The sequence below is a fragment of the Saccopteryx leptura genome, chromosome 5, assembly GCF_036850995.1.
Source record: "Saccopteryx leptura isolate mSacLep1 chromosome 5, mSacLep1_pri_phased_curated, whole genome shotgun sequence".
In the NCBI taxonomy this organism is placed as follows: domain Eukaryota; kingdom Metazoa; phylum Chordata; class Mammalia; order Chiroptera; family Emballonuridae; genus Saccopteryx; species Saccopteryx leptura.
Genome location: NC_089507.1, coordinates 123369930 through 123383635, shown reverse-complemented (window position 1 = coordinate 123383635; position 13706 = coordinate 123369930). Strand labels below are relative to the sequence as shown.

General features: G+C 37.4%; 1 protein-coding gene across 7 annotated transcripts in view; it reads right to left on the bottom strand.

Moving 5' to 3' along the window:
• ARHGAP21 (Rho GTPase activating protein 21) overlaps positions 1 to 13706 on the bottom strand; it is a 172320-nt gene that overhangs the window by 44730 nt on the left and 113884 nt on the right. For 6 of the 7 annotated variants that reach the window (XM_066383925.1, XM_066383929.1, XM_066383931.1 and 3 more), the window contains exon 8: positions 660 to 689. The exons of the other annotated variant lie outside the window; for it this stretch is intronic. In XM_066383925.1, the coding sequence (XP_066240022.1) occupies positions 660 to 689 (30 nt within the window). The remainder of the gene's footprint in view (positions 1 to 659; positions 690 to 13706) is intronic. 7 annotated transcript variants of the gene reach the window in all.

The following is a 13706-nucleotide window of genomic DNA, read 5'->3' as shown; positions in this document are numbered from 1 at the left end:
CTTTTCTGTCTATACTTTTTAAGATCATGCAAAATTATATTGCACAAATTTATTTGGTCTCTTTTACTTATTAGGAGGAGAGGTTTCTTCTCTACTACTAACAGGCAGGCATGCAACTCAAATAATTTTTCATCAACTATTTTTGAAAATACCTAGCAATATTTTTTAAAACTTAAGAAAAACTGAAATTAAACAGAGCCTAAAATGGAGCTAAGGGATGGAACTCAGGACTGTTAAGGACTGTTAAGCAGCTGACACAATAGGTGTGGTGTCATATCACATATCCTCTCCTAATCAAACAAGCTGAATTCAAGACTGTCATTTGATCCTGTCTTTGCATTAGCTAGTTTGCAAAGCTCAAGCGCAGCGACAAACGTAGCATCACAGCAAAGGACTAAGGAAAGAGAAAGGATGAGATATTTAAAAAAACAGATGCAGATAAATATCATGTTCTAACACCATTTATGTACAAGATACCAAAAATTTAAAAAATTAAAAAAAACACACACATATATAACAAACACATTCTGCAAATTAGTAAGATTAACACTAGGGAGGGATTTCTCTAAGCAAACCACAATTTTAATCCATTGGCTTATTACAAATCTCTATCAAACATGACTTAACAAACAAGGAAATGGCTTCTGTGCATTTCTTACCAGAGCTGTGACATCCTTTGTAAATTGTAGCTAGCAGAAAATAGAAAAACATAGTAGAAGCTGCTTACTGATAGAAAGACAGAATCATGTTGTCATACTGATGCTGGAAACAGCAAGCTAAAAATACATCTACAGTGATTTCTCTGGAAGGTACCAAGAGAGGTAAAGGGCAGTGAAGCAAAAAGAATAACTTCAGTATTATTCTGAGCATCTTTCCTCAGGCTTTTATCTGGTTCTTATTGGATTTGTCTACCAGTCTTGAAAGCAAAATACATCGGGTGAGGAACATTCCTAACAGATACTGTCTTCAATATGCACTGCTATCTGCCAATATGCTACAAAGCTTCCCTTCCACAAGAGCAACACTGATGTCTTTCAGTTCCCCTGAGCTTCTTCCATCTCTGCTTCCAAATGACGAAACGAATGATCTATCATGCATTTAAAATAGTACAACCTCCTCCTTCCCTGTAAATCAGAGCATAACCACAAGCAGTCAGCTGACTGCAGCTGCCTTTACAATATGATTTGGAAAAAAGGATGACTCTTATTAAGTAGGTTTCACTTAAAAACTAAGATCTTTCAACACTGCACCTTTGCCCTGTTTTATTATGAAAATAACTACTGTATAGAGAAAATATCACTTCCAGAGACAAACTAGGTTGAAGGAAGAAATTAAAGCTAAGTAGATAAAAGGAAACATGCACGCTATAGTATGTTTAATGCATGACATAAGCAAACCCATCTTTTTAATGATGATTATTTTCACACCAATACCTTTCCATGAAAGGAAAACTGTGGTTGGATGAGTGAACTCTATGATATTGTATTTCCCACAATGTGTTTGTGCAGTTTTATTAGGTATCACCTGAAAGGGGGTCGGGGGAGGGAGAGTTCTCTGTGGTCAGTGATGTAGGGACAGGTTAGTTGGTAAGTTTCCTGACTTCTCAAGACTTCTACTACATTAATGAACAGAGAAATTAAAAACTTATTCAGGGGGCATTACAATACCTGACTTCAAACTCTATTATAGGGCCACGACAATCAAAACAGCATGGTATTGGCAGAAAAATAGACACTCAGACCAATGGAACAGAATAGAAAGTCCAGAAATAAAACCACATATATATAGTCAAATAATTTTTGATAAAGGGGCCAAGAACACACAATGGAGAAAAGAAAGCCTCTTCAATAAATGGTGCTGGGAAAACTGGAAAGCCACATGCAAAAGAATGAAATTGGACTACAGTTTGTCCCCCTGTACAAAAATTAACTCAAAATGGATCAAAGATCTAAACATAAGACCTGAAACAATTAAGTACATAGAAGAAGACATAGGTACTCAACTCATGGACCTGGGTTTTAAAGAGCATTTTATGAATTTGACTCCACAGGCAAGAGAAGTGAAGGCAAAAATTAATGAATGGGACTACATCAGACTAAGAAGTTTTTGCTCAGCAAGAGAAACTGATAACAAAATAAACAGAAAGCCAACTAAATGGGAAATGATATTTTCAAACAACAGCTCAGATAAGGGCCTAATATCCAAAATATACAAAGAACTCATAAAACTCAACAACAAACAAACAAATAATCCAATAAAAAAATGGAAAGAGGATATGAACAGACACTTCTCCCAGGAAGAAATACAAATGGCCAACAGATATATGAAAAGAAGCTCATCTTCTTTAGCTATTAGAGAAATGCAAATCAAAACTGCAATGAGATACCACCTCACACCTGTTCGATTAGCTATTATTAGCAAGACAGGTAATAGTAAATGTTGGAGAGGCTGTGGAGAAAAAGGAACCCTCATACACTGTTGGTGGGAATGTAAAGTAGTACAACCATTATGGAAGAAAGTATGGTGGTTCCTCAAAAAACTGAAAATAGAACTACCTTATGACCCAGCAATCCCTCTACTGGGTATATACCCCAAAAACTCAGATACATTGATACGTAAAGACACATGCAGCCCCATGTTTATTGCAGCATTGTTCACAGTGGCCAGGACATGGAAACAACCAAAAAGCCCGTCAATAGATGACTGGATAAAGAAGATGTGGCACATATACACTATGGAATACTACTCAGCCATAAGAAATGATGACATCGGAACATTTACAGCAAAATGGTGGGATCTTGATAACGTGATACGAAGCGAAATAAGTAAATCAGAAAAAAACAGGAACTGCATTATTCCATATGTAGGTGGGACATAAAAGCGAAACTAAGAGACATTGATAAGAGTGTGGTGGTTACAGGGGGGGGGGAGGGGGGAATGGGAGATGGAAAGGGGGAGGGGGAGGGGCACAAAGAAAACAAGATAGAAGGTGACGGAGGACAATCTGACTTTGGGTGATGGGTATGCAACATAACTGAACGACAAGATAACCTGGACTTGTTATCTTTGAATATATGTATCCTGATTTATTGATGTCACCCCATTAAAAAAAAAAAATTATTAAAAAAAAAAAAAAACTTATTCAGCCATTGAACCCTCTTTTTCTAGGGGTTTTAACATGATTATAATTCCTGCTAGAAAATGCTGTTCTAGAACTAATAATTTAAAGATATCTCCTTTATTCAAATTTGAGGAAGAACATTACCTTTTAATAATAGAAGTACATGACTAGAACTATAAAATATTTGAAAATATTATTTGACATACTTCAGACATCGCTAAGATTCCTATATAGCAACCCTAACTAGGAAATAGTTTATATTCATAGGCTCCCATTTACAGATAAAGTTCTGGCAAGGGATCCTTAAAATACATCCACATGAACCATGAATTAATGGTGGACTGAGTAAATACAATATCTTACACATACAGAACTATTGTCTAATGTAAGCAGATATAGTTGCAATTAATAAAGTAATTTATTTAAGAGCATTACTGAATTTTCTCAGATATTCTCTCAGTTCATAAACACTAAAAAATGCTTATCTATTTGTTTAAAAGTAACTTATTCTCATGAAGTTTGGGAACCAATACCATGCATTTAATATGCCTGGGGAAATTAGTGCCCTAATGCCACTATAGATTAGTGTGTGTTCTAAGTAGGTCATGGACATATCTCAAAGTAATTCTGGAACCTCTATGGCTATTCTGAGAGGTATGGTACAGGCACAAATTGGCTTCATATAAATTTATGCCAGTAAATTAGGAATAGACAATGTGCATTTTAAGGAATCCTCTTCTCCCATAAGGCTTTTAAGTGTTCCACCAGAAACAAACCATCTGCTAAGGAATGCATTAGACTCCAAGGAGGAGAGTATTCATCAGGGCTTGGGCAAACACTGGGTGGATCATCTGGAATGCATTTCAACATGCAAATCATTGAAGTGAACATGGAATACATAGATAAGGTTTTATATTCTGGGGACAGATTTGAAAACTCTATACTAGCTCTTAGCTATGACTGTGGAAAACTTTCCCTTGAGTGCTTGGTCAGAAGGTACCAAGTCTTAAGACCTGAAGATGGCAGCAGAGTAGGCAGATGCACAGGCACCCAGCTCTCACCAACAAACTGGAATACAAATCAATTTAGGAAAAATCAGCATGAAAAACCAACTCTGGACTACAAGAACAGCTCTCAAAAACCAAGGAGCAAAGAAGAAGCCACAACAAACCTGGTAGAGAGCGCCTGAATCTCCCCTGCTTACAGGAACAGAGTGGGGGAGGGAGGGTGAGAGCCAAGAGGGAATCTCACTCCTCGGAAAAAAGCAGAAAATACTGCTCACAGCCACTTGCCTGGTGACCAGTAGCGAGGTGTGTTGAAAAGACCAGCTTATCTCCCAAGTGGAAAGGAAAGAGAGAGGGACAGACTGTGAGGGGCTAAGGAATGCAGGAGACGACCTAAAAAAAGCTGACTCATCTGTGCTGGAGGCGGCCATAGCTGGGGGAGGGACTGATCCTTCCCCACAAAACAGTACTGAATTGCTTCCGGATCAGAGATCTCCAGACATCTCTCCAGCTCCAATCAATGCAACAAGTCACAGCTGAAAACAAGAAGTGAAGAGGAGGGGCAGTAACTCAGGTCTCCATGGAGATCTGAGATACATCTCCCCCTACTGAAGCTGAGAAAACACCCTGCCCCCAGAGAAATTAGTTGGTAGAAGAGGCCTTCAGAGTCTCAAGTTACACCCACCACATTCCTGGATACAGTTTCAAGGAAGCCCCCTGCTGAGATCAGTAAACAAGACTATCACCTGTTAAGAAAACAAACAAATCAAAACTACAAAGCTGTCCAAATCCGAAAGTGGATTACAAATAATAGCTGATACCAACCCAAGAAGACCTAGAAATAACACAACTGAAAACTGGAGGCAGACAACACCAAGCTTAGATTCAACCAACTCTACAAACAAAACAAAGACAATGAGAAGACAAAAAAGTGCAATCCAAATGAAACCACAAGAGAAACCTTCAGGAGATGAACTGAGTGATATGGAAATAATCAAACTTCCAGATGCGGAGTTCAAAATAATGATTGTAAGAATGCTTAGGGATCTTAGAACAACAATGGATGGTCATTATGAACACCTAAATAAAGAAATAGCAAGTATAAAAAAGAATCAGTCGGAGATGACAAATACAATATCAGAAATAAAGACCACAATGTAAAGAATTAAAAACAGAACAGATAGAGCTGAGGATCAAATCAGCGAGTTGGAGGAAAACTGGAATGAAGGCATGAAAGCAGAGAAGAAAAAAGAAAAGAGACTCAAAAAGTCTGAGGAAACTCTTAGAGAGCTCTGTGACAACATGAAGAGAAATAACATCCGCATCATAGGGGTTCCTGAAGAAGAAGAAAAAGAACAAGGGATAGAGACTTTGTTCAATCATATCATAGCTGAAAACTTCCCTAAATTAATGCAGGAGAAACTCTCACAAGTTCAAGAAGCACAGAGGACTCCATTAAAGAGAAACCCAAAGAAACCTACACCAAGACACATCATAATTAAAATACCAAAGCTAAGCGATAAAGAGAAAATATTAAAAGCTGCAAGAGAAAAAAAAGTTATCACCTACAAAGAAGCCCCCATAAGGATGACATCCGACTTCTCAACAGAAACACTTGAGGCCAGAAGGGAATGGCAAGAAATATTCAAAGTAATGCAGAACAAGAAGCTACAACCATGACTACTTTATCCAGCAAGGCTATCATTTAAAATCGAAGGAGAAATAAAAAGCTTCCCAGACAAAAAACAACTCAAGAAATTCATTACAACCAAACCAATGCTGCAGGAAATGTTAAGGGGTCTGTTGTAAACAGATCAAAGTGGGAAAAGAATATAGCAAAAAAGGAATACAGCTTTAAAGAATAAAATGGCAATAAACAACTACATATCAATAATAACCTTAAATGTAAACAGATTACATGATCCAATCAAAAGACATAGGGTAGCTGCGTGGATAAGAAAACAGGACCCACACATATGCTGTCTATAAGAGACACACCTTAGAACAAAAGATACATATAGACTGAAGATAAAAGCATGGAAAAAAATATTTCATGCAAATGGAAATGAAAAAAAAGCTGGGGTAGCAATACTTATATCAGACAAATTAGACCTTAAAACAAAGGATATAGTAAGAGATAAAGAAGGTCACTACATAATGATAAAGGGAGTAATCTAACAGGAAGATATAACTATTATAAATATCTATGCACCTAATATAGGAGCACCTAAATATATAAAGCAGACTTTGATGGATTTAAAGGGTGAGATCAACAGCAATACTATAGTGGGGATTTCAATACCCCATTAACATCACTAGATAGATCCTCAAGAAAGAAAATTAACAAAGAAACAGCAGACTTATTGGACACACTAGATCCCCTCGATTTAATAGATATCTTCAGAACCTTTCACCCTAAAGCAGCAGAATATACATTCTTTTCAAGTGCTCATGGTACATTCTCTAGGATAGACCACATGTTAGGGCACAAAAGTGGTCTCAACAAATTTAAAAAGACTGAAATCATATCAAGCACTTTCTCCGATCACAACGGCATGAAACTAAAAATGAACCACAACAGAAAAGCTCAAACATTCTCAAACACGTGGAAACTAAATAGCAGGTTGTTAAATAACGAATGGATTAAGAATGAGATCAAAGAAGAAATAAAAAAATTCCTAGAAACGAATGACAATGAGCATACAACAACTCGAAATTTATGGGACACAGCAAAAGCAGTACTGAGAGGGCAGTTCATAGCACTACAGGCACACTTTAGGAAGCTAGAAAAAGCTCAAATAAACAACCTAACCCTGCATCTAAAAGAACTAGAAAAAGAACAGCAAGTAAAGCCAAAATGTAGTAGAAGGAAGGAAATAATAAAGATCAGAGCAGAAATAAATGACATAGAGGCTAAAGAAACAATACAGAGGATCAATGAAACTAGGAGCTGGTTCTTTGAAAAGGTAAACAAGATTGATGAACCTTTAACTAGAATCACCAAGAAAAAAAGAGAGAGGACTCAAATAAATAAAATTAGAAATGAGAGTGGAGAAATAACAACTGACACAACAGAAATACAAAATATTGTAAGAAAATACTATGAAGAACTGTATGCCAAAAAACTAGACAACCTAGATAAAATGGACAAATTCCTTGAAATATACAATCTTCCAAAAATCAATCTGGAAGAATCGGAAAACCTAAACAGACTAATTACACCAAATGAGATCAAAACAGTTATCAAAAAACTCCCAAAAAAGAAAAGTCCGGGGCCTGATGGCTTCACAACTGAATTCTACCAAATATTCAAAGAAGAACTAACTCCTATCCTTCTCAAACTATTTCAAAAAATTCAAGTGGAAGGAAGACTTCCAAGCTTTTTTTATGAGGCGAGCATAATTCTGATTCCAAAACCAGGCAAAGACAACACAAAAAAAGAAAATTATAGGCCAATATCTCTGATGAATATAGATGCTAAAATCTTTAACAAAATATTAGCAAACCAGATCCAAAAATATATGGAAAAAATCATACACTATGATCAAGTGGGATTTATTCTGGGGAGGCAAGGCTGGTACAATATTTGCAAATCTATCAATATGATTCATCACATAAACGAAAAGGAGAAAAACCATATGATAATTTCAATAGATGCAGAAAAGCATTTGATAAAATCCAGCACCCATTCATGATCAAAACTCTCAGCAAAGTGGGAATACAGGGAACATACTTCAACATGATAAAAGCCATCTATGACAAACCCACAGCCAACATCATACTCAATGGGCAAAAATTAAAAGCAATCTCCTTAAGATCAGGAACAAGGCAGGGGTGCCCCCTTTCACCACTCTTATTCTACATAGTTCTGGAAGTCCTGGCCACAGCAATCAGACAAAAAGAAGAAATAAAAGGCATTCAAGTTGGAAAAGAAGAAGTAAAACTATCATTATTTGAAGATGATATGATATTGTATATAGAAAACCCTAAAGTCTCAGTCAAAACACTACTGGACATGATAAATGAATTCAGCAAAGTGGCAGGATATAATCAATACTCAGAAATCAGAGGCATTTTTGTACGCCAACAATGAACAGTCAGAAAGAGAATTAAGAAAACAATCCCCTTTACTATTACAACCAAAAAAATAAAGTACCTAGGAGTAAACTTAACCAAGAAGACTAAAGACTTGTACTCGGAAAATTACAAAGCATTGATAAAGAAATCAAGGAAGATACAAACAAGTAGAAGCATATACCATGCTCATGGTTAGGAAGAATAAACATCATTAAAATGTCTATATTACCCAAAGCAATCTATAAATTCAATGCAATACCAATTAAAATACCAATGACAAACTTCAAAGATATAGATCACATATTGCAAAAATTTATTTGGAACCAAAAAAGAACACAAATAGCCTCAGCAATCTTAAAAAAGAAGAATAAAGTGGGAGGTATCACACTTCCTGATATCAAGTTATACTACAAGGCCATTGTACTCAAAACAGCCTGGTACTGGCATAAGAACAGGCACATAGATCAATGGAACAGAACAGAGAACCCAGAAATAAACCACAGCTCTATGGACAACTGATATTTGACAAAGGAGGTAAGGAAATACAATGGAGTAAAGATAGCCTCTTTAACAAATAGTGTTGGGAAAATTGGACAGCTACCTGCAAACACTGAAACTAGATCACCAGCTTACACCACTCACAAAAATAAACTCAAAATGGATAAAAGACTTAAATGTAGGCCGTGAAACCATAAGCATCTTAGAAGAAAACATAGGCAGTAAGCTCTCCGACATCTCTCGGAGCAATATATTTGCTGATTTATCTCCACGGGGAAGTGAAATAAAAGACAGGATAAACAAATGGGACTATATCAAACTAAAAAGCTTTTGCACAGCTAAAGACAACAAGAACAGAATAAAAAGACAAACTACACAATGGGAGAACATATTTGACAATACATCTGATAAGGGGTTAATAACCAAAATTTATAAAGAACTTGTAAATCTCAACACCAGGAAGACAAATAATCCAATCAAAAATGGGAAAAAGAAATGAATAGACACTTCTCCAAAGAGGACATACAGATGGCCAATAGGCATATGAAAAAATGCTCAAGATCACTAATCATTAAAGAAATGCAAATTAAAACCACAGTGAGATATCACCTCACACCAGCCAGAATGGCGCTCATCAACAAAACAACACAGAATAAGTGCTGGCGAGGATGTGGAGAAAAGGGAACCCTCCTGCACAGCTGGTGGGAATGCAGACTGGTGCAGCCACTGTGGAAAACAGTATGGAGATTCCTCAAAAAACTGAAAATCGAACTGTCTTTTGACCCAGCTATCCCACTTTTAGGAATATACCCCAAGAACACCATAGAATGGCTCAAAAGGAGAAATGCACCCCCATGTTTGTGGCAGCATTGTTCACAATAGCGAAGATCTGGAAACAGCCCAAGTGTCCGTCAGAGGATGAGTGGATTAAAAAGCTTTGGTACATATATACTATGGAATACTACTCAGCCATAAGAAATGATGACATCGGATCATTTACAATAACATGGATGGACCTTGATAACATTAGACTGAGTGAAATAAGTAAATCAGAAAAAACTAAGAACTATATGAATCCATACATAGATGGGACATAAAAATAAGACGCAGAGACATGGACAAGAATGTGATGGCAACGGGGGTGGTGGGTGGGGGGAGGGGGAATGGGGCGAGGAAGGAGAGAGGGGGTGGGAGAGGGGAGGGGCACAAAAAAAACCAGATAGAAGGTGACAGAAGACAATTTGACTTTGGGTGAGGGGTATACAGCACAGTCAAAAGTCAAAATAATCTGGAGATGTTTTCTCTCAACATATGTACCCTGATTTATCAATGTCACTGCATTAAATTAAAAAAAAAAAAAGTACCAAGTCTTTTGTTGAGATAGCATGATCTGACATACCAATGTTTTAATTAATAAAAATGTATTATTTAATATTACAGTACCTAACAGTCTTTTAAATCAGTTTTAGAAGAGTTGTATCAACATCACTATTACCATACCTATGATACTTATACTATCCAGTAAATGGTAAAAACAAACAATAGAAAACCTTGCAGGATAGATACATAAGCTGGTAAGATGCAAATTCCTGCCTACCATTTTACTTTACAGCTTACAGTAAGTTAATGTCATTACCTGTGATCAAAGCAAAAGAACAACCTGTCTATGTAGTAAATATATGCCAACCATGCCACAGTGGGGTGTGGGAGAAGGGGATGGTATGGATATTTTACACCGTTCTAAATTATTTGAAACTTTTCTAGCAAGCATGTACTATGCTTATATTCTGTAAAAAATGATTTCAACAACAACAACAACAAAATAACTGCTACACACTTGCTAAACAAGTCCCTCCAGAATTCCTGCTTCTGTTACTCTTATTCTTTGCAGGACCACCTTGATCCACACTTGAGAAATGGAAATCTTATTTTTAAATAGAATATTCTACTGTTTATAAAACATATTAAATGAAGGCCCTAGCCTGTTGATTCAATGGTAGAGCGTCAGTCTGGTGTGTGGATTCAATTCCTGGGTTCAATTCCCAGCCAGGGCACACAGGAGAATCGCCCATCTGCTTCTCCACCCCTACCTTTGCTTTTCTCTCTATTGCTCTCTCTCTCTTCCTCTCCCCTTCTGCAGTTATGGCTCGAATGGAGCAAATTTGCCCCAAGCTCTGAGGATGGCTCCATGACCTCCACCTCAGGTGCTAAAAAAAAAATGGCTCCAGTTGCAACAAAACAAGGGCCCCAGATGGGCAGAGGATCGCCCCCTAGTGGGCTTGCCAAGTGGATCCTTGTCCAGGAACATAGTCTGTCTCTGCCTCCCCTCCTGTCACTAAATAAAAAATAAATAAAAATACATATTAAGTGATTATTTTGAAAGTAATTATTTTTTTTTCCAATTAGAGTTTACATTCATTGTTATTTTGTATTAATTTCAGGTGTACAGCACCATGGTTGGACAGTCATATATTTTACAAAGTGTTCTTCCTCCATGATATTTCCAGTGCCTGCCAGACACCATACATAGTTCTAATAACTTTAAGGAAAAACTGGGGTTAAATTACATTTTTTGAATTTAGATCACATCTTCGTGCCTTGGCACAAATAGCACGGGACGCAGAGCCCAGAGATGTAAGGAGAACAGCTCTGAACTAACTAGCAGTGTGACCATAGTTAGCCACCCTAACACCCCATCGGTATCCAATGGCAGTGGTTTAGTAGAGGTTAGGCTTTAGTTTCTGACCAGCCTGGGTTCAAGTCCTAGTGCCATCACTTTCTGTCCTATTATAATAGAAAAGATGTTTCACCCAGACCAACACCAAGTAGGCTCAAAATGCCCTTGTCAAACATTAGACACACCCAAGAATCTCCACAGCTATAAGAACTGAACAACTTGAAATTTAATTTTTAAGCCAAAAATGTGTGACAAAACCTTGAGGCATCCACTGAAAAGAATGTCCAGATTGAGTTCTCCTATCACCGGTCTACTCACATAAGTACTTTATTCAGCCAGCATCACTGTTCAGATCATTTGATGGGTGGTGGCTGTTCACTCACACAGAGACATTTGAGAAAGTAACAAATCCATTTTGGTTTTTTTTTTTTAATAAAACAGAAAATGCTTTTTATTTTGTAGTAATACCTTACAAATATGAACCAGGACGTAACAGTCTAAAATAGCACTATAAAATACTGTCAAAGTGAATAACATGAATGTAATCCTAGTTATCATATATCGTTAACCTAGAAAATATATGTTGGTTTACAAAATGAGGCTGAGTACAGGAGCACTACGAATAGCACTAGTAAATAACTAGTGCTATTTACTTCTTATGTTTCCTTTTAATAAAATTTTATTGAATTTATTGGGGTGACATTGGTTAATACAATTATACAGGTTTCAGGTGTACAGTATAATGCATCACCTGTATATTGCATTGTGTGTTCTTGTTTCAACATTCCATCACTGTCATCTGTAAATTATGAAATTATTATACACCTGTCCTTCTATGAGTTAAGCTTTAAACCAAATGACATTTTTCTGTTCCCTCTCAAAGATGAGCGGAGTGCCTCTAGAACAACATGTTTCCATATATCATTTCAGGAACAAAACTGCACGGACACCAACCTGCCGTTGCCCAAGCAAACCTACACAGACTATGACTGGCTTTCTTCCCATCGGTAAGCAAGTCATACTGTGGCTGTAAAAATGTTCCTGTTTATTTATTTATTTATTTATTTATTATTTTTTGTATTTTTCTTTAGTTGGAAACGGGGAGGCAGTCAGACAGACTCCTGCATGCGCCCGACCGGGATCCACCCGGCACGCCCACCAGGGGGCGATGCTCTGCCCATCTGGGGTGTTGTTCTGTTGCACCCAGAGCCATTCTAGCGCCTGAGGCAGAGGCCACAGAGCCATCCTCAGCACCCGGGCCAACTTTGCTCCAATGGAGCCTTGGATGCGGGAGGGGAAGAGAGAGACAGAGAGGAAGGAGAGGGGGAGGGGTGGAGAAGCAGATAGGCTCTTCTCCTGTGTGCCCTGGCCAGGAATTGAACCCGGACTCCCGCACGCCAGGCCAATGCTCTACCACTGAGCCAACCGGCCAGGGCCTATTTATTTATTTTTTTACAATGAATATTCAACCTCACGTGAAAATCATGTTTTGGGTATCAGATTTAAGACCAACACAAATACTTCTGAAGGACCCTTAGAAAATTTGTTAGCTCTAGAATCTGTTAGAAGTATCTGTGCCTGTGTTTTTTTTAAATGCCAGATTCTTTTATGTGATTTATAATAACTATTAAAAATGACACTTTCAGCTATAAACATTTATGCAGAAAAGAAATTGTCCTTAATGGGACAATGCATGATATACACTAACTAGATATACTCCTTCAGTTTCCTAATGAATATATAGTACATTGCAATGGGGATAAAGGCCAGGCTTTGAATTAAGGTTTTCTTTTATCATTATGGGTGTTAGTTTTTAATTCCTTATAATTGAAATAACGTGCTTTAAAAAGAAATTTTCTGTTACAAGAACTCTGTACTGATGAACCTTGAAGATCTGTGTACTCATGTTAGTGAACCAGTTTTCCCCTTTGTTCGCAACACTTTGTATTTTACTTTTATTTAAAATGTATTTATCTTAAATGTAAGGTAAAAAGACAGACTAATTACGCTGCTTTCCCACTGATATCATCATTAGGAAAGTATTCCTCCACTGCTATGCAGCAGGCTAAGGTACTCCCTGCAGGCTTCCTGCCCCAGGCATTCAGTGCAAAACCCGCCTTTCTGTGAAATGCACACAGTTCAATCAGTCTGCAACCAACACCTTCACTTCAGCAAAGAAAGCATCAATTGAAGATGAAAAAACAGTTCTGCTTTGGAAGTGCATTGCCTCTGAGCCCTCAGACTGCAAGGAGGACTCAAGGCAAACCTTTCCCTACCATCCAGCTATCATTTCCTAGTCCTTTGAAGGGAAGCACTAGAGAAGTCCCCT